At 40.2% G+C, this 22,698-nt stretch overlaps 1 protein-coding gene across 1 annotated transcript in view; it reads left to right on the top strand.

The window, feature by feature from the left end:
- OSBPL9 (oxysterol binding protein like 9) overlaps window positions 1-22,698 on the top strand; it is a 104,805-nt gene that overhangs the window by 55,537 nt on the left and 26,570 nt on the right. Inside the window, exons 6-9 of the mRNA XM_018552453.1 lie at window positions 1,927-1,974; window positions 8,433-8,483; window positions 17,316-17,354; window positions 22,250-22,343. Coding sequence (XP_018407955.1) covers window positions 1,927-1,974; window positions 8,433-8,483; window positions 17,316-17,354; window positions 22,250-22,343 — 232 coding nt within the window. The remainder of the gene's footprint in view (window positions 1-1,926; window positions 1,975-8,432; window positions 8,484-17,315; window positions 17,355-22,249; window positions 22,344-22,698) is intronic.

Consider the following 22,698-nt stretch of genomic DNA (forward strand, 5'->3'; position numbering starts at 1 on the left):
TGGGCACTGTACACCACAGAGCCCCGTCCTATTCACTGGCACCTTTTGATCCCTCAGCAGAGGTAAATATTTATCAGTTGTTCTGTTTTAGTTCTATGGGGACTTACAGCGACAAACACTCTCACAGTTGCCTTGTGCAATGCAGACCTTGGCTTTGACCGGTTGTAACAGAGCAGTTAAATCCCTGTTTACATCACAAGGTCGGATTCCAGGTGTATTTAGAGAAGTTGACTGTGACTTGAAATCAGATCATTAAGTGCAAGGAGCGGAGCGCTTGAGCAATCTCCTCGGCACAGCAATTAGTGTCATTAAAGCTAGATGCTGCAGCTGGAGGGAGTGAACGGTGCTGGATTCCCGAAGCCTCGCTTTTGTGTCCATAGGATAAGGTGAGTCTCTGGTTTACGGTTCAGTGATGGCTCAATGCAACGTATTTATATATTTTTGTATGTATGTCATTTAAGTTCAAGTTATATAGCAGGCCTTTAATGTACCAGGAGTCATAATGCTGTGAAGAAGGTGGGTAGGCGAAATACAGGTGAAGTAGAGGAGAGGGAGGGTAGGTTCCAGCGATGGTTTGCTGTATTTTAGTAGTATCTTGTGTAAGGATGGTCCAATAAGCTCACTTGATCTGGTGGCCCTCAAGCATTCCTAATATTTGGCACGGTCACAGACCGGATCCTTTTGGCTCATCCTTCTATTTTGGCCTAAAGGATTGAAAATTGACTTTTGTGGAGCTGGGTGGTGCTTCCAAGGCCACCCATGGATCAGATTTTGTCCAATTTAGGAGCAAATGTCCAAAATATCCGATCAGTGCTTGGCCAGCTTAAAGGATAAGTGCACTTTAAAACAAAGTGTACTTTAAAAACAAAGTGGCCCCTTTAAGATGAATTCTCCAATCCCAGCCTCCCCCTGCACAGATGTATACTTACAGAGTTCCAATGGCTGGGCCTCTGCTAATTGTTTACATCCAACTTCGGACGTCTCCTGGCCGCGCCTGTGCGATATTTTCCCATTGCGTTCTATATAGTTCGCCTACCTCCATCTCCCAGCTGGAAGACGAGCCCCATTAAAGTCAATGGAGATGTACTGCACAGTGATGTCCATAGCAGAATGTAAGCAAACAGTGGAAGCCAGGCCTGGCTGAACCTGGGACGTATTCATTTGTGCATAGGAGGGTGGGATTGGTGATGTCACCGTAAAGGGGCCAAATGGGTACATGTGCTTTGTTTTAAAGTGCACTTATGCTTTAAGCTGGCCATACTCTGATCAAACGTTGGCCATTTCCTGCTGTATCGGCCATAACTATATCCATGGGTGGGCCTGTCAGCACCATCCAGCTCTACAGAAGGCAATTTTTCAAGGAGCCGGGTGGAAAATTGTCACTCATCCAGCGACTGCAGCCATAAAATACATATTACAAAACTCTTTCAATGTTCTATTGAGCAGATCAAAATGGAGAAAATAAGAGAAGTTCATTGTTCAGCTTCACACACACTTTACGTGAACCAAAACCCCTAAAAAGGGTGTCCAATGAAGGGGTTCCTATGCTTTTTATGTTTGTTATTTTTTTGTATATGAATATTAAAAGTATTTTTTTCAATCATCAGGAAGACCTTCACAATAAACTCTGAATGATGGTCTGTGGTTGCTTGATGAATGATAGTCAGTCACGCTGCTGCATTCTATTGTAGAACAATGCCTGTTTTCCCGTATGTTTCCTGAGACTCTTGTAACAACATAGTTTTATACATACACATTTCACGTGTTTGTAATCTTCTTGTGAAACACTTTGGACTGCCTTGTTCATATTTACTTTTGGTTTTACTTTTCGTGTCCCAATGCTGTGTTTGCCTCTTGAATTACCTGCTACACCGGTTTATCTTCTTTTTAATGCTTATCTTTATTTTCTAACGTGTTGACTCCTAGTTATTTGATGACAAGATCCAGAACTGCAAAGATGATGAACAGAGAAAGGTTAGTGTGCTTGTACCCAAATTATAATTATTTTTACATTTGCTACTTGATTGTTTTACGGGTCCTATGAACGTGAAATTCAATCTGGGGTAGAGTAGCTGCAATCTTCAAAAGGCTAAAAGAAAAAAAACATGTGATTATAGTTTTGTAGTTACTTTTGTTCTAGGGATAGGAAGATGCCCTATTTATTGTTAAAGCTGTATGCAGCATGTTTAAAGCGGACAGCTATCCAAATGTGATATTACATTTTCAACTGGGTTGAATCACCTAACAGGCTTCCTATGTCTCTTGGTTTTCCATACCAAAACTTCCTCTCCTCCTCCTGCTTCTTTGGTACGGATGAGCTTTTACCATATAGTTAATGGCACACACCTACCACCAGCTGTGCCGTCTTTCAGCGAAGACATGTCCAGGCACCTAGAATATGGCAGATGCCATCGCACTCCCGACCGGAAAACCCCAAAGTGCAGGGGGTGCTGGAGCGACCGCAGATGCCTCTGCATGTCAGAAACTGTAACTGGTAGAAAGTCACTGGCACTCCAGAAACGTTTGTAGTCAATCTTCTTTATTGACCATCAAAGTGTCACACTTTTGTTTTGCCTGAAAAAGAGACCAGGTCTAGAGATTTCGCTAAAGTTATGTGACACTTTGATGGTCAATAAAGAAGATTGACTACAAAAGTTTCTGGAGTGCCAGTGACTTTCTACCAGTTACAGGTCTAGGCATCGGTCACTGCTGCGCTATCTCCGCTGCCGAATCTTCCGGGTGCTGTCTTGATTCTCCTCGACCATTGGGGGCTCACTGATGTGACTACTGTGCATGTGTTCAGTGTCCCCGGCATCTGGGTCATCTTACAGATACCAGGAATGAGCAGAGAGTGTACACTGCACAATGCACGTACTATGCAAACGTGTGCGCAGAAAGTAAAAATTGCTAGGGTAAAGAGGAAGACGTTTTTTTGGGAAGAGCCTTGGTATGCCAAAAATCCCCAGCTCCTAGCAATTTTTAATAGCCACATTGTAATGACTGCAAGTACAGCAGGTTCCCTAGTCGGGGAATTCAAGCTCGTAGATCTCGCCAAGGGATATGAATAACTATTTATTAGTTTAATGGGGACTTAAACTGTGGAAGCTTTGCCTAAAAATGGCAGTTTGCCCAAACCAGATTTTTTGCCCTACAACTGCCTCCTGCTCTTTAGCTCCATCTAGTGGTGGGAGTGTTATGTGAATGGCATTCGCCCAGTGCATGGCTGGGCAGAAGTCTCAAGCATGTACCATAAACTGAAATACTCATTTTGGATGGACGGAGCTTTAAAACCTAATTCCAGGCATTGATTTTTTATTATAGATAGAAAAGGGGCAGATTTCAGATTTGCAAAGTTTCTATTTGTCTGTGATCCCTTTGGGGAAACTTTCGCTTACTTTCTGTCCTTGTAACTCTGCATGAAGAAGGCATAGATGACAATAAAACTTTTTTAGTAAGTTGTGACCCTTCCACATGCTACAAAAATGTTTTTGCTGTTTGTGTCCCCGTTGGATAGATTTTCCACCATAAGTGCATTGTTTTTTGTTGTGGACTAAAGATTTGCTTCTTCATCTTCTGCATTTCTGTGCATTAAGTAGAAATTCCACCTTTTTGAAAAAAAATTATAAATGCACACTTTTTCTTTTTTTTTTTAAATAAAAGAAAACAATGCTTTTTTTCTTTTTATTTCTGTCCATGTTGCTGCTGCAGATTTCCCCTCGCTATTCGTCTGGCAAAACGTTGTCCGAAGGACAGGAAGTGATGGGAGATCTCCTTAATGGATACCCAAATAGAAGTGAAAATTTGACATGGGGTCCTGATAGTTCCCCACCCTATCCATAACTAGGAAATACACACCTCTTCATAAAAGAAAAAATATATGCTTGTATTATTTTTTGCATAGGAACCAGTAAAGCATTCAGCCATTATTAGTGGATAGCAGGTGCAATGCTCTGGCTCCTGTAAACTCTTCCTCCTGTCCATGTCTGTACCTCGGTACAGACATTCAATAACATGAATAGAGGAATAATGAATGGACTAGGTGTGAGAACGCCACCGCACTTGTAGTTAATTGCGAACTACAAATTCCTCTGTCGCAGTAGCTTCTGGTACTTGCAGTTTCTCTATTCACAGATCCTGTCAATGGATCTGTGAATGGTTGTTGTTGCTGTGTGGCAGAGCCATGCACAGCCGTACTAAATGAAAAAAAATGTACACATGCATCCATCCCAGCAAGGCTTAAGAGTTAGGCCTCATTCACACGTGAAAAAGCCGGCACAGACAATACGCTACTTGTACACTACACGGTTTGCCTAGTGTCCAGCTTTAATATACTGACCTATATATTTTGGCACACCTAACGCCTCATTCACACGAGAAAAAAACGCCCTGCACGTCCCTGCGGGTGGCCGTACTCGTACGCTGACAGGATGGATCCTGTCTGCGTCCACGTCGGGACACCCACACCCGTACGGACCTGCACTTAGGGTGAGCGTAGGGCGGCGTACGGCCACATACTTTCATCGAGAAGGACGGGCTGCATACTAATCACACGCATTCCCTGTCCTTCCCGGGAGCTGCCCGATACGGCCGTGCACACAGCACGTAGCTGTACGTGCCGGCTTTTTCTCGTGTGAATGGGGCCTTAAGGGCAAGTTCCCCTTGGATTTCCTATCGCTTCCACCTCACTTAGTGAATAAAGCTTTCTAGACCTGTCTGCATACAGTATGTTCCATGTTTGCAGTGATGTTATTTATGTCTTCTAAAAAAGTGTTAATTCATTCCATGGAGGGTTCACTGCTAAATGATATGCAGCTGTTCTTTGCACGCACGGTGATCCTTAGAGGCTTGTTATATATCAATTAGATGCGACTCTTACATCAGAAGTCATTGCTAATTTCATATCTACCGTATTTAATTTTGTTCTGTAACAAATGGTGTGGATCTGGTATTCGTCTATTAGCTTGTATGTATCCTCAGGTGTCTGTGTGGCTGTAAATTGTTTTTTTGAGAAAAGTCATCATTCTTGATGTGTGTTTCAAAGAAAATAATACAATCTTAATTTTTTATTTTATATACAGTATATAGTCCATTTAGTGTGGTCTCCATCAAAGTAAACTGTCTGGGGTGACGCACAGAAGTACAAGAATATTGAGGAAGGCTCTTACCGAATTCTGAGACAAAACAAATTTATATTTAATTTTTTTTAAAAAAGAGAAAAAGGTATAAGGGAGGTATATAAAAACTTGGAGAGAAATTGGACATAAATGGTCAATTACCAATCTCCTCAAAGATATCCCACAATTCTGTATTTAGAAAACTGACAGCTCCAGAGCCAAAGGACAGTTTCTTGCCCACCATTAAATTGCAGACTTTGTATAGATACAGATGGCAAGTAAATATTTAGTGAAGTACTTACTAATGTGTGAGTCCTGGATGTCTGATGTAAAATGTCAGCAGCCTAGCAGTCCTCCTCATATTTAGAACTGGCCCACGATGTTGGACTTTAACCATATCATTGCTAAAGCTCAGAATGCATACTCAAATACTTCTGCATCTATTAATGGGTTATCCTTTAATGGGCCTCATAAGCCTGTGTACACCATTTTATTACTGTGTTCATAGGCATAGGCCGCATATCTAACTGCTCAAGGGTACCACAGGCAAAATAGGATCTGTGTCCACACCGTCCCAGTCACAGTCATACGTTGGTGTGCTATATTAGTACTACCGCATATACATTTATAATCAATGAAACTCTAAGCTGTAAGAAAAGTGTTTTTAGATTACCTTGCTTATCAAAGCAGCAAGTATACTTGTATAAACTGAGTTGCAACTATTTAGTATGTATTGGCCTTGCTTTCCAGCATAATGATATGCATTGGTTGCAAAGGTACACTTTATAGCAATCCCAGTACTCTCTATCAGGGTTATTCACAAAAGGGTGAAGAGTTTGGAGAAGGCAGGAGAAGTGAACATTCTAGGGCAACATAGCTGAACTGGAAAGTGAGCTGAATTGGAGAATTTTTTCACATCAGCTAAGTTGTCCTAGATTGTTCACTTCTCCTGCCTTCTCCAAACTCTTTTGTGAATAACCCTGTAAATGTTCAATCCGCTTGTATCCAAAATTGTATCTCGCATGCTCCAAAAGGCACCTGTCTGTGTTCCTGTAGAATGCATGAAGGAGCGAGCACCTTCCTGTAGTCACTTTACCAGCTTGATTCATCTCTGCTAGCAAAGGGTCAGCAGTAACAATGCATTTTATCTATTGTGCATGCAGACTTCATATCCTCTTTTTTTAAATTAAATATGTCATGGTTTGGGTTGGCGCTTCTTTTGAACCTCTGCTGTATTTTAATGAGGTATTTTAGCTGTGCTTTAATCTCAAGCTGTTACATTTTTTAACTTAATCTCTGTTGGAAATATCAATCAGGTTCTATGAATGAATAGGCAAGAAATTCTGGCCCATTGAAGGGTACAGAGCAAAGTAGGTATAAATGAGGATCGGAGTTGCAAAAAGTATCAAAAAATGTTTACATTTTTTAATACTTTTTGCAACTGATCTTCATTTATACCTACTTTGCTCTGTACCCTTTTAATTGGCCAGAATTTCTTGCTTGTTCTAATCTAGTTATGGATTGTTGAGTTCGGCAAACATTCACTTCATTTGAAATGGGAAAGGGGAACAAATATCCCATTAAGTGTCCTTGTCTCTGGATGAACACACATTGTTTTCTATGAGTCAATGGGTACTATTGATGACTAGGTTCTTAAATCTGTTTTAAATTAAGATAGCTGCTCATCTAGATTTTGAGTTTCCTTTTATGTACTGTTTTTACCCCCCAAAGCCCTTTAAATTGCCCTCTCCTCAGATCTGTGCATGTCCACTTATAATGTGTTGGCATCATGCTGGTGAGGCTTTGGGATGGGATTAGAATCCTGTAGATGGGGTACTCTGCCTTTCACACATTAATACTGCTTGATGAGTCTGGTGATTGTTACTGTCTAAGGCAATTTAGTGAACTGTTCAGAAACATTGGAGGAGGAGGGGGGGAATAAAGAGGATTTAAAGTACAGGAGAACTATGGGGTTAAGGCTTTTCCCCATAGTTCTCCTTAGGGTAACAAACTAGCGTCCTCCCATCACCCTAAGCTCAGTATACCGCGAGCTACGGCTTGCGGTATACTGAGACGCCGCAGCTGAAGCGGATCCCCAACAATTATGTCTGGATCCGCCCAGCTGCGTGAGTGACAGCTGGCTCTGCCTATCTAGAGGCAGAGCCAGCTGTACCCACCCCCTCCCCGTCCGATCCGCCAGTCTGCGCTGGCGGAGCGGGGAATCCAGCCCCTCCCCTGTCACGGCAGAGAGCCGTGACTGGATCGAGAGGTGAGCGAACCCGGTATGTGTTCGCTCACCTCCCGATCTACTGAGCCGACCTGTGACAGTCTCATTGTCACAGGTCGGCTAGAACTATGAGGTGAGTGAAAAGCACTCACCTCATAGTTCTCCTTTTAAACAAGAGTGGTGGCATTTGATGGTCATGCTTTATATAGAGATAGTATGTCAAGCTTTGGGTTTGTGTCGATAGCATCAGTTTAACATCATTTTAAAACACTCCTGAGATCATTTAGGGCTTGTTCACACCATACAATGCTCTCAGGGCACAGTTCCATGCCATGAATGCACTGGATCACATAAACACAGACTCGCAGCTTTCTGGGGCTGGAGGGGGCGGGGTGGTTGCATTCATGTCGATGATACCGCAGACATGCCTCCCGTCTGCAGTGCAATCAGCCGCACCAGAACACGTGGTAGCGCAATACCCTGCGTTCCAATGGGGTGAGATCGCAAAAAAATAATGCGTGCAGAACGTGGGGAGCCTTGTTTATGCGATCCAGTGCATTCATGGCACAGAAGCATGCCCTGAACGCATTGAATGGTGTGAACAAGCCCTAATTGACGGGTGCATTTGACCTGCTTCAAGCGGGTTCCACATTGCCATAAACATATATGGTAATGCAAAACCCGTTTGAAGCTAACAAAAATCAATTGACCCGGACTCTCACAGTAGTAAGTAAGCATATCAAAAACTGGAGCAAATCAAACTAAGCATAAAAAAAGTTACAAAAAATTACCCTTTAGTGAATATTGATCCAGCAATATAAACAATAAAATGTATTTGCATATCTTGACTTTTCTTCAGAAGGTGATCTTGGGGCCTATCCTTCCCATGAGTTAACCTGACAGTAGTTTAAGGAGGATTAGGTAGTTTGAGTGACCAGTGAAAGGCCCAGGAGGCTGGCTATGCTTATTCAGGCTTTCATCATATGTTCAACTGCAGTCGCCAAGCTGGCTAATATACCACATGCACAACAGGCTAAATATGTTGCCATCCCAAGTGTAGCTGGTAATTGTCATAAAATATCTATTTACAGAGTATGGTAGAATCCATCAAGCACTGCATTGTGTTGCTGCAGATTGCCAAGGTAAGTCATGTTTACCTTCTACCATATTGTATAAAAAAAATCACCTTTTTCTTTGCATGTGACTGTTTGTTTTGTAAAATTATTAAAACTATTTTATCTGCTGGTGAAAAAAACATAAATCTTCCTTTTCAAATGTTCCTACTTCTGAGGCTTGTGCCTTTTGAGAAATGTTGACCAGGGTTAGCAGTCTCTAGAGGGAGCAGGGTGAATTTGGAAGCGATGTGCCATGTCTCTAGGTTCTAGAAGGCATTTGGAAGCCAGGTGTGTCGGTCAGATGCAGGTTTTGTACAATGGGTAGGTGTGCATGAGAAAAAAATCTGTGCCAGGCAGCAGCAATGATTTGAGAGCACACCGGCGAGAAACCTTGGAAAAAGCAGACATGGTTTGCACCTGTGTTTAAAGTATATGAGAAATCCTTGTATAAGTGCCTATAACTGAGGTACTTGCAAAGGCAAACTGCAGACCAGTGTGTAAAATAAAAACTTTCCAGCATAAATACCATTTTATTTTCATCACAAGGATCATGTGACCGCTTGCTGTATTCTTGGGATCTGAGCCACAGCAGGCACTGTTGCATCAATTCCTGATGTTGATGACTTTATAGGATTGCTGTCAGTCAAGGGAAGGAAAGGGCGTAGCTATTTCCTGGGATAACATTCACAAATAGTGTGACACTATCTGTGAATTGGTAATGCAAGCATGCATGTAGAGAGAAAACAGGTCCGTCTTTAAACGCTCCAAAGCAACGAGTGAGCGTTGTCACTCTTAAAACAGAAGTGCTGATATGATCATCAGGTAATTCTATAAAATAGGTAAAAAGAATAGGTTGTGAAACTGAAAGGGTGCCCGGGATGCAGCCTCTTGTTTACATACACTTTAAGACAACACGTTACATATGAAAATCTTTAGAGGGTTTACATCTACTTAAACCGTGCAAATCCTTCTTTGGGACTGGGAATTAGTGGGGGCCATTCAGTGTACCATACAGTATCTTGGCATCTTATGGTTTGAAGCAGCATTGCTTTATTCTTCTGTTACCCCAGAATTAGTATTGTGCTGTCCCCAGCTGTTGACCCATTTTGCAAGTCTAAGGCATTGACACTGGTTAATGAGATGTATACTGTCATCTTTCTGTTCTTTCTATCCTACCAGCTCTTTATTGATCAACTAAATTGGATAAATGGGTTTTTTACTGACTGCTGGAAAATGTCTCCGCCCATTCCCACAACACCATAATAAAGTGTCACTTTCTTGCGTTTGTAGTGCATAAGCTCTTGTATTGATTGTAATATTCTGGTGACAATGTCTCCACTGGAGTCCCCAGTCCTCTGAGACATCTCATGGCAAAGAGATCTAAGAAGCTGACCTTTCACTTGCCAGAAACTATGCAAAGCTGAAATTAGTTCCAGATTGCTTAATCAGTTTATACCGAGGGAAAGGTCATAAGATAGGTGCATAAGATGAAAGGTTTACAAGTGCACAACACAAGCCCCCAGGATTCAGTTCTGCTAATTATGACAAGGTAACATCGGTAAAATCCTCTTCTTGGGGCACACAGGTGACTCTTATGCTAGCTATACACGGCTAGCTTTCCTACCGGTATGATCTGAATGAGAGAGAATCTATAGATCCTGCCATCCATACTAAACAGTGTGGATGGAGGAATCTCCAGTGCCATGCTATTGTACTCCGGTAGTTGCAGCACCTGTGGCCGCCTTAGCACCTAAACAGTAAATGCATCTGATAGGGTACAGTCACTGTTAGTCCGATAATTAACTTGAATTTTGACCGACTCAGCAGGAATCAATCAAAACTTTGAACTGTCTATGGCCAGCTTTAGTCACAAGATTTGCAAAAATTGCACGATCATGCTTTTTCATGTATGCGCGATTTGAAAGCATTTTTTAAAAAACAAAATGTGCAGAAGATTAAGGGTTACGCATCCAGTTTCCTGCTGTAGAAAATATAGTGAAGTACTATTTTAACTCATGGTTTCAGTACCTAGATGAAGGCTTTAGGAAATTCCATTAAACTACTACAACTTGCAATTAATTACATCCTCCTTTTGAAATCGGTAATAATAATATGAAAAACAATATTGTGCCGAGCTAATAATCATACATATCTAATAAATTGAAACATATATAAATGAGTCACATATATGAGCCTTCAAACAAATGAGGCATAAGAAATATCTACACAAATACAAAAAAGCAATACAGGCAAAAAAAGTCCCAAGGAAAAAACAAACGCAAACGATGGTGATTGTGCACAAAATTCCTCAGATGATTCGCAGCCAATGTGCATATAACTCTCAGGTAAGGATAATCACACAATGCAGGCAGACCTTCACCTCCACCCAGTGAGTGATGATAACAAGTGAATGCTCACCTGGGGAGGTAGACCCACAGAGCTAGGTCAAATGCACTTTTTCCCTTCTTAATGGAAAAAGGAAAATGAAAAAAAGGAAAAAGGAAAATGCACAGAAAAAGGCGATAAGGTCTCCTCAGATCACAGGTACCAGTATAAATCCAGGTGGAAAGAGAAAAAGGACAAGGACATAGTGCGTAACGTCCAATAAAATGCAATTTATTATATAAAAAATGCGTACTCACAATGGTGTAAACAGTACAGGCATTGGGTATTGCTGGATCATACCAGCAGGACAAATGGCAGCAAAGTGATAAGAAAACTGTTCGTCCGACTCAGCGTGGTGACATCAGGAGCCGGACGAACAGTTTTCTTATCACTTTGCTGCCATTTGTCCTGCTGGTATGATCCAGCAATACCCAATGCCTGTACTGTTTACACCATTGTGAGTACGCATTTTTTATATAATAAATTGCATTTTATTGGACGTTACGCACTATGTCCTTGTCCTTTTTCTCTTTCCACCTGGATTTATACTGGTACCTGTGATCTGAGGAGACCTTATCGCCTTTTTCTGTGCATGGGCTTCCCTCCCCCATTAAGAAGGGAAAAAGTGCATTTGACCTAGCTCTGTGGGTCTACCTCCCCAGGTGAGCATTCACTTGTTATCATCACTCACTGGGTGGAGGTGAAGGTCTGCCTGCATTGTGTGATTATCCTTACCTGAGAGTTATATGCACATTGGCTGCGAATCATCTGAGGAATTTTTTGCACAATCACCATTGTTTGCGTTTGTTTTTTCCTTGGGACTTTTTTTGCCTATATTGCTTTTTTGTATTTGTGTAGATATTTCTTATGCCTCATTTGTTTGAAGGCTCATATATGTGACTCATTTATATATGTTTCAATTTATTAGATATGTATGATTATTAGCTCGGCACAATATTGTTTTTCACATTTTCCAGATATTTAGTTATATCCTTAGTGCTTGGTAGCTCATATTTCCACATTACACTTACTGGCGCTGATCACCTTTTATTGTTTAGTTTTAGTAATAATAATATGTGGTGATTGCTAATGGTGTGACTAATCTGGAGTGCCTAAAACTGAGATTCATTGCACGACTAAAATAGCATATAAGCGTTTTTTTTATATTTTTCATAGAAAGTTTGTTAAAGACATAACAACCTTCCACAAATATAGCAATCAAAATTTTCAACGCTTGTGTATAAACATTACATATATAAGTAATGTAGTAGCAAAATATCACAGTGAAGGAATTACTGCAAAAAAATTCTTCCAGGAGAAAAATTTGACTATACAGTCCACAAGCTTAGAAGTTGTCATACCTTCAAATTAACTTTAAACTACAACTTATTAGACAAAAAGAGAAGAGAATGAGAAAGGTGGTCCTAGGCAACCCCTTCCCCCAGTCAGAGAAATTAAAACCTATCAGGATCCTTTCCTGGGTGGCGAGCTTGCGTCCAAGGTTCCCAAATGCTTAAAAAGCTTCCATGTTTATCCTCCAGGACACTTATTAAACATTCATTAACCATGATAGTATCCACCCTGTGTGTAAATTCCATGAACAGAAAAAAAAAATGTTTCTAGCTAAGGTTAACTGTGCTGCCAAAAAGATGTGATGTGTTGGAGCTCATTGATACATGGTCAACTCATCTATGGCCTTATGTAAGAGCACTTGCCCACAGGTCTTTCGCTGTGCTTTTGTGGAAGTGTGTCTTAAGCAACCGAAAGACTTCTGGATCGCTTATTTTTTCACTCAGGCGCCTAAAAATAGCATGTGTGATCCCAGTCTAAAATCATAATATTCAAGGTCCATGTTGCATATGTTTTCTGATACGTGGAAGCCTCGCATACCAATCGCCGTGTCTTCTCAAGTGCGGTCTTGATCTTGTTCTATGTGAGCACCAGCACTGGGTAATTTATAGAAGTATATAGAGAGAGAGCAGAACTTAGCTGAGCTTCTCTTTACACTCTGGTTATGTACTGTGATTCCTCAGAGGAATAGACCGACAGGCCAAACACTACAAAGAGAACAGAGAAAAGGCAAGATGCTCAGTCAATATATGCTCTGTTAGAGTGGGCCAGCATAATCGTTCATCTGACATGGCATTTACTGAAGAGCATTGTGGGTTTTATTCAACACGTTAGTTAAGAACATTTGGATCGCATTAGCACGTGTTCACTTTTATGTGGAAGACACGTTTCCCATTTTGCCATCACATGTTAGAAGCAGATTGTAGCCTTCCATTTGGCTAATTAACATGGAATTATTTTTCTTCCTGTTGCTTCTGCATTGTTGATAAATTGGCTACCCGCTGACTTCAGGAAAAAATGTGCTACTTAATATGTCTTTGATGATATTTATTCCTAACACTAATTAATTATGTTTAGGCAACAGTGGGGGTTGCCTTACACGTTTCATTAAAATCTGACCTGTGATCCTGCGGCATATGTTCTGTACCTCCATCTGCCTTCTGCAGAACCCCTCCGCTGTCATTTATTCTTGATTACACAGCTACGTAAGCTCATTACTGCTGCACCAGGGTTCCAAAATGGCTCTGTTCTTTCAGGACCTAATGTTCTCTACCTATTTTTAATTGTCGAAAGGATTATCCCCTTTAAAAAAAACAACAAATGAACACTTCAAGTCTAAGCGCACATTAATGATTAAAAAAATATCCATCGTTATGATGCACCTTTTTCATGGTGGTTAAAGAAAAAAAAAATCAGACTTTTTTTATTTTAATTTTATTTTATTTTTATAAATTCTTTATTTATAGGTATTTCAATATTTGTACAAAACAAAAAAGCAAGACAGATAACAGTCGTACAGATAATACAAAAGGTCGGTCAAAAATGACCCAAACATTCTTGGAAGAACATGTGATAACCACCTTGCGTATTCAAACACATTACGGCCTGGCAGTATAAATTATATATGCTACTCCGATAGATCCCGTAATTAGTCATGAGCTTCCGTCCCATAACAACTGCATGCTGATCAACAAAAATGATACAAGGCGGTTTAGAAGAAAGAAAGAATGAGAGAAGAATGTAGAAAAATGTGAGCGGTATGTAGGGGGGGGGGTTTAATTTTATTTTTTATACAGCATTCACCTTCAGTTGAAGGAACCCTGTACCAATATGTGTGTGAGCTGTGTTTTACGATTTCTTCATTTAGAAATAATAGTTTCCTGGCTATCACATGGAATGATTGGTTTCAATACTTTGACTCGCTAACCCTGACCAATGGGTCAGATTAGGCATTTCATTGAACATGTGTATTTTTGCTGCTTGAATCTTTCACATTTCTGTCATATTCCAAAAAATGTCCATGTGTTGGCAACATTGGTGCTTTTTAAACTGCAGCTGATCTTGGTAAGACTGCAGAACGGTCGATGTTAACATATGTGATTGAATCCAGAAAAAACGCAGAAATTGCTGCATTCTAGCTTACTAGAATGATCATCTGATGAGTGCTGAAATAGAAACATTCATTTAAATCGGACCGAATCTGCCACCAGCCTCTTGTCTTCCAGGGACTTCAGTGGTGCATTCTGCCTCTGAAACTGAGCTCCCACCTTCTATAGTCATTTTCTGGTGGTCTCCCCCTCCCTGTTGAATTTTGCATCATTGCAAATCAGTGGGAGAAGAGAACTTGTTTTTAGTTTAACCAGATGAGTGAGATTCATGGAGCCCCAGTGCTACTGGAGTCGGAGATTTAACTCACCAGTTTCACCCATAATTGAAATGCCCTTTTCCCGTGGACATACCCTTTTAAACAAAACAACAAACTGTTGTGTTTTGTTGCAGTTTTTGCTTTTATGTTTTTATTCACCTGTTATCAGGTCATTCACTGTGTGTTTGCAATATAAATTTATAGACAGTTGTAATCATTGTTCAACCCCCATTGCAAATCAGGTTTATTGGCAAAATTGACAAACCTTCAGTTGTTTGCAATGAAAAAAGCAAATAAAAGCAAATTAAATGGGTCAACACAACGAATGTTTCAAGTGGTTTCCCCAAATTCAACTAAAAATGCAACCTGGAAAAATGCAAAATGGAAACCTTACTGTGCAAACTGAAACATGAAACAGCAAAATTATGCCTGTTGCCACCAAGTCTTGCTGCAGGTCTTTTGCAGTCAATTGAGGGTTTTTCTCAACCTGCCTTCTCCGAAATCTCAGAGGGATTCTACATTATTCAGGGGTTGAATAATTTTGAGACTCCAGGAGTCACTAAAAGCTGCATTTCCAGTTGAATTTGTGGAAACCACTTGAAACCTTCATTTGTGTTTAACCTATTTAAGTTTGCTGTTGTTTGATTTGTTCATTGCAAACAACTCAAATTTTGCAATGGGGGTTGAATATTTTTAATTACAATTGTATAAACCAGACACACTATGTAATATACTGTATGTACCTGTACACAAAGCCATAGTGACTCTGTTTTTCAACATTTAGAAGGCCCCATTCAAATCTATGTGGCTGAAGTAATTCATCATTTTTATGTGTGGTGGTTTGGTGAAAAAATAGCATGTTTTTCCCCAAACTGCTATGCAATGTTGGCATCTGAACAGCCTAAGTTCAAAACATTTCTGTTTGAATTGTTCCTATGTATTCCTGTGTTAAAAAGATTGCTATGCCAGACACAAGCACACAGATGTGAATGAGCCCTAGTAATCTACATCCATTTTTAGTCTCTCACTATCAACCACAGTGTCATGACAATGTATGTATCTGTATTAATCTTAAAGGGAGTACTTACATAGGAGAATGTTTGTTTGCCTGATTCTGTCTTTTTTTTATTTTTATGGTTGGATTGCAAAAGAGCTGTATGTTGGCATTACCAGAATGAACCTGACCAAGCTATCTCGGGAGTCAAAGCAATTGGCTGAGATGGCTTTTCCCAGCCATTTGATATTGATTCCCCTCAAGATAAACCAGCACTGCAGCAAACCCTCCAGAAATGCCAGAAATACACACTTTGCCTGATGAGATTAATCTTTTTTTTTTTTTTTTTTTTTTTTTTTATACTAGGAACACATTAAGTCCTTCTACACATTGGCTTCAGCTTGTATAAGGGCAATGTTTACAGGAAGCTTATACGGAAAAAAGTGGCAAAGATTACAGCTCCAGTTATGGAAGATAAAACACAGATCTTGATTGGAGTGTCACTTTAAACAAGCTACATGCAGTAGGCCAGGGGTAGCCAAACAATCGTCCCTCCAGCTGTGGTTAAATTACAAATTTTATCATGCATTTGCCTCTAGAAGTCACGCCTGTGGGTCTCCAGTCTTGTAATACCTTATTGGACTTGTAGTTTCATAACAGCTGGGAGACAAACATTGGCTACCCCTGCAGTAGGCTGTAGTATGCCTCTGTAGTATGCCGCAACACTGCTTGACATCTGCTAAAAACCTGCTGAAGCAGCTAGTTTGAAATGACAGTCGGCAGTCTTAATAAAATATGTTTAACATCCCCATGCTGGAAGTCAAGTTTGCATTGATGGCTTTAACAAAGCTGATTGAAGCTTGCTAAATCCTTTGCAATTACTTTGTAAAAGCTTGCTGCTCAAACTGCTTTTCTACGTACTGAAGCACATATAAAGCAGGTCCTAAAGGAAACCTGTATTAGGGAAGCAAACAGGCTGCCAGTTCTGACCACTTCTGAAAATGCTAGTTGCCTAAATGTGAATGCCTCTAGCACCTTGAGTCACGAAACTGGAACTACATGCTTGCTCTGGATAGGTAACTCAAAGTATTGAGGTCAGGCAGCTAGAATTTTCAGGACCAGATCAGAAATACACCATTTCTCAGTACTCGTTTCATGTAAGGGTGCTTTCACACCAAACTTAGAAGGAAATAGAGGGTCCATTGACTTGCCATTGTACCTTCTGGTTTCCTTCTGATCCATTGCATTGCAATCCATTTTTCAGCGGACGCTAATGGAAGGGCACCGAAAAATGAGTGGGTGTGAATGGGACTAGTTCACACCGGATCTGTTGGTTTACATTGGGCTGTAAAAAAAAATTGTCATGTTCAGCGCAGCGTAACGCAACAGAATGGGGTGCTGTGAACTAGCCCCATTCATTTTTCGGTGCCCTTCCATTAGCATCCATTGAAAAAAATGTATCGCAGTACAACAAATCCGGTGTGAATGGGCCCAAAAGCTTTTCAGTGAGATGCATGCTTGCAATCCATGCCACAGCACAGAGATTTCAGAGATCTTTTATAAAATAGAGCATGGCATGTATTTTGGCTTTTATACTTTGATTCCGTAGTAAAAAAGATGGACAGCCAGAATCTGGATGCTTTTGTGTTTTTTTTTTTATTTTATAAAAGATCCACAATTGTTACTGCTATGTCAGATCAGGAGCTGTTATATGTGCCCTAAACTTTTCCTGCATGTTCTCAATGTTAACATTTGTTTTCTTAAGGACCAAACTAACGAGGACAAGCACGCAGATGGACTTCTAGTAAGTTTATACGTAATGTTTCACTTCCTTTTATTCCTGCAGAAAGTTCACCTGATCTCAGGAAGATTTGATCTTCTTACTCTGCTTCTTGATCTTGTCACCTCACCTGCTCCTCAGAGTAATCATTTCCCCAATCTTAACACTAAAATTGTTTCTGTGAAATGTCTTTTTGCTGCTTTCGGAAAGGAGCCATTCTGTGTTCAGCAGAGGGCACTAATCCCTAACTCCAACCTGAGTGCTATTGATCTGACTGCATTCTGATGGATTACTATAATTTATTGTACTTTGTTTCCTGCATTTCTGGTAACTGTGTGATTTAGTAATATGTTATATATTATATATTTTCTCATTTCATTGCAAACATTACAGCTGTCAGGGAAAGCATGTGATCTGCTCAGTTTTTTCAGTGAAGAAAGTCCAATTTATGTTCTGTGAGTTCTATGAGCTCAATCTGTTTCGTGTTTTCTGTATTTCTTTCTTTCAGCTCCTCCAAGAACTAGTGCTTAAAATTCCAAATCCACAAAACCCTAATCTAACATTTCCCTGGTAACATGCAAACATGAAGGAATCAAGCATTTTATGAGAGAGGGCAGAGAGATGTTCTTTAACTACATGTGAGGTATCACTATACCTCACATGTAGCTATTAGAAGGGCTGTAATACTTGCTTTTAGAGGAAAATGCTCTGATCGTGTGTGACCAAGTGGCTAGGCCTTCACATATATGGACAACCCCGGAGGAAATCTGGAGCACCATGGCAAGTATTTAATTAGTTCTGTTGCTATATGCTTACCTTTTCCAGTACGATGCTAACATCACATTTGATATTTTGCCATGGTTATTGCCCACGGTTTAACCCGTTTGTAAGCTGCTCTGACCAATTTCTCCTCTAATTGTTTTCCAATAAAATGACAATAACCAGGGAAATGTATTTTGCTATTTCCTTTATCAGTTTATAAAGAATCACCAACTATTCCCTACTGTAGCCACATTCAGCCATTTAATGGCATAAATAAATGCCCCTCACCCTTTTTTTACATTCAGGTTCTCATTGTTTTAATTTTGCAGGTTTTTCCCCCCTGTTTTCACTCAAGCATTCATATATTATGTTTCGAGTGTTGATAAATTAAGTAGAAATTTTGTTGCAGAAAATATTTATTATTGCATTTTCATGCAATTTGCAACATATTACAGTACAATACAGTGCATATTACCGTACTGCTGTTACACTTTTTTTTGGATGGTGAGCCCATACCAGCATGCTGTCTGTTGCGTTGTTGGACTGTTGAGATTGGCTTCTACTTTTAAACTGTACCAGCAAGTGCTTCATGTTTCCAACTCTGGCTGTTTTATATGTGAGTAAATATATCAGCGGGTTGTGTATGTGTTTGTGTTATGCAGGTCTAGAGTTGAGGTCAGTATTACTAATACTGAGAAAATCACCAAGTGACCAAAAGGCATCTCATTTCCTTTGTTGTTTCTTTTCATAAGGCTTGCAGTTTAAAATTATATATACAGTACTGTGTGAAAAAAAAGCTGTACAGTAAGAATGATTTTCATAAATAAAAGTGTTTTTATAGGTTTTTTTTAATCAATTAACAAAATGGAAGTAAATGAACGGAAGAGAAATCCAAATCAAATCAATATTTGGTGTGACCACCCTTTTGCCTTCAAAACAGCATAAATTTTTCTAGGTACACTTGCACACAGGAACTCGGCAGGTAGGTTGTTCCAAACATCTAGGAGAACTAAGCACAGATGTTCTGTGGATGACGGCTGTCTCAAATCCTTCTGTCTCCATGTAATCCCAGACAGTTTCGATGTTGAGATTATGGCAGCAGGTGCTCTGGACTGATGAGTCAAAATGAGAAATATTTGGCTGTAGTAGGAGGCAGTTTGTTCGCCGAAGGGCTGGAGAGCGGTACAATAATGAGTGTCTGCAGCAACAGTGAAGCGTGATGGAGGTTCCTTGCAAGTCTGGGGCTGCATTTCTGCCAATGGAGTTGGAGATTTGGTCAGGATCAATGGTGTCCTCAATGCTGAGAAAAACAAGCTGATACTTATCCATCATGCTATGCTATCCATCAGGGAGGAGTGTGATTGGCCCCAAATGTATTCTGCAGCAGAACAACGACCACAAACGTACAGCCAATGTAATTAAGAACTATGTTCAGCATAAAGAAGAACGAGGAGTCCTGGAAGTGATGGTTGGGCCCCCACAGAGCCCTGATCTCAACATCATGGAGTATGTCTGGGATTACATGGAGACAGAAGGATGTGAGGCAGCCAACATCCAGATCTGTGCTTAGTTCTCTCGCAGATCTTGGAACAACCTACCTGCCGAGTTCCTTCAAAAACTCTGTGCAAGTGTAACTAGAAGAAGGCAAAGGGGGGTCATACCAAATATTGATTTGATTTGGATTTCTGTTCCATTCATTTATTTTCCATTTTGTTAACTGATAAAAATAAAATATTAACACTTTTATTTCTGAAATCATTCTTATAGTACAGCATTTCTTCACACCTGCCTATATTTAGGATATTCAAGTATAATATCAAAAGAATGCCAGTTTCTGTGCTGAGAGCATGGTAAAATCCATGTGGACTTTGAGTAGTGTTACTGCCGTTCACATGAAAGCTACACAGTGTGTAAACATAGAAATTGCATTAACATTAAAGTGAAACTCCTGGCAAAAATCATTCTTGCAGGATATTATTTCAAATATTATTTCCCTATAATACTGTCATGCGTTATTATTGCTGTAGATGTCTTCTGTGTGCACAGTTTTAGCACCTTCTCCTCTTTAAGTAATGGCAAAGGTGATCACCCTTTTGATGAGTGACTGTAGGGAAAATTGATGCTGAAGGTCTGCTCCCTCAGCCTGTAACAGGACAGTGAAGGAGCTTATGAGGCCATTCCAATGACAGGACAGTGAGGCCATTCCAATGACAGGAATGTGAAGGAGCTTATGAGGCCTTTACAAAGACAGGACAGTGAAGGAGCTTTTGAGGCCATTCCAATGACAGGACAGTAACAAAGCTTATGAGGCCATTCCAATGGCAGGACAGTGAAGGAGCTCATGAGTCAATCCCCACGTCCTCCATGCTTGTAAGCATATTCCAGAAAGGAGACCAGCAAGCACTGTGCAAAGCAATAGAACCCTTATCTCTGCCAGTCTGAGGGAATTACAGATGGCTGAAATAAAGACTGATTGTGATACAAATGCTAGCTGTATGTAAAATAGAATTAATGAATGCATAACTAGATAAAAATTAGTTTCTTAAATATTTGCTTAGAAACTAAGTTCTAATACTTGTTGAAGGCGCGAAGGTGAAGGCCATGTGATAAATATTATATCCTCATCCTCCCGTTCATGTTTATTAAGAAAGAGTAAAGCATTATTAAAATGTATTCACATTCTTTAAAACCTTTTGGATGACTTTTTCTCAATACAATGACTACAAAGTTATACTGTTTGTTTATATATTTCTATAAGTTTAGCTAATTCAGGAATTTAACATCTGTAACTTTTCCTGTACACTACCTTTCCATTCTATTTCATGTTTAGAATTGGCAGATCAATGTATGTGATTCCTAACCTCCATCCTTCACCAATAATTGATTCATTTGCACTGTAAATTGTAATGCTCCCGATTTTTGTTTTTGATGTAAATGTTTTCATTTTATACTGTGCTTGGGGTTTTATAAAGAATGAATACACACCTGCCACATGTTCTGGCTCGTGGTATTGCGTTAAGTTGTGCTGCAAGCCCTTTCAGATTGAATGGATTTATCTTAATTCGGAACGTGTTAATGGGTTGCATTGATGCGTGTGCATGGGCTGAGTGGGCCCCAAAGGTGCTTAATTTGGATTTTAGTTAGTGTATCTGCAGCCCTATCTTGCAAGTATGCAGGGTAAGGCGCTCTAACTGCAGCCCCCATATTTCTCCTATGAAATGTTTACTTTAGGTTTATTGAAAGCTTCCCTGAAAGGAGGAAACTTTGTCCAAATGCCATTTTTGTGTGTTGTGTTTGTGAAATCTTTTTACAACTTTGGACACAACCTATGTTTTCAAAGGAAACCTCCAAGGACAGGAATATGGGACCTGCAGTTGTCAACCTCTTTTTTACTGTGTAATTTCCACGGCCATCATCATTATCCTTTCTTTACTATCTAATAAGTAGTGATGAGCCTGGGCTTGGTACGAATCCAGTTCACCCAAGCCTACTCAAAAGTGTGACCGACACACCCCTCTAGTGGCCCAATCCGTTGCAGCAGGTGAATCCCTCGCTCCAAAGGGGGGGGGGATGCCACTGCCACCACTAAATGGGCCAGGAGGGGGCCCAGGTTTATCACTGCTAAATTATTTGTCAGGTACACGTATTTGAGTTGGGAGCGTAAATTCACTGGTTACTTGCTTTTTCTGGTCAATGATTTTCTTAAAAAGAAGGTAAAGATGACATACATGGCACTTTCTCCTCCATAATGAAGCTGGAATTGACAGTGCCCATATTTCTATCAACAGGTCATCTTTATAACATCACATGGCCATTGTGGAACCACAGCAACAGCCCTTTTATTACACTTCTTTTTCTGGGCCTCTGCAGAATGGGGCTGCTGTCTCTGGTCAGACCGTGAAAGGCCTCAGTTGAGACTTCAATGGAAAGCAAAGCACAAGTAGATGAATATATTGACATTCGTGAAAAATAAAATGTCCTTTCTAAGCAGTTGATGCATTTATGAAAGCAGTATATATTTGATGGTAGCTGGGATCTGAACCCAGCAACTGCTTGCCTGTCTTCAGACCTGTCCCCATTGAAGCTTTGATTGGTCACACTGCCTTTTATCTATTTAGCCCGACTCTCCAACCTAAGTGTACTCTTGTATTTTATAGAGCACTATAAATCCCGTGGATTCTATTTACCAGCCCAATCCGTTGGATCCAGCTGTGGTACGAACCATGCCAACACAAACTGTTCCATTGCCAGGTAGAGCCTATATTTCTGCTTGTGTCCTTGTTTTTATTGGCAAATGATTCTTAAAGTTATGCTCCAGTAACTAACAATTAAGCATTGAGATTCGTATAAGGAATGTAGCCTCAGGGTAGCTCAGGATATCAGTTTTTGATTTAGGCATTGCTGTTGTGCACCTATACATCCTCACTGTTCTTTAGGAGCATTCTTTAGTGATTTGTGTTGCAAAAGTTTTAAAAAAAAGTAGTAAAGCTGGTTCCTCTGTAAGGAAGAGCACTTTTACACAACTTTCTCACACAACTTTCTCACTATCCATCATGTTCTCAAACAATTCATCCCCACACAGCTACCTCCTCATGTATCACTTCTC

The sequence above is a fragment of the Nanorana parkeri genome, unplaced genomic scaffold (genome assembly GCF_000935625.1).
Source record: "Nanorana parkeri isolate BGI_ZX_2015 unplaced genomic scaffold, ASM93562v1 scaffold89, whole genome shotgun sequence".
NCBI lineage: Eukaryota > Metazoa > Chordata > Amphibia > Anura > Dicroglossidae > Nanorana > Nanorana parkeri.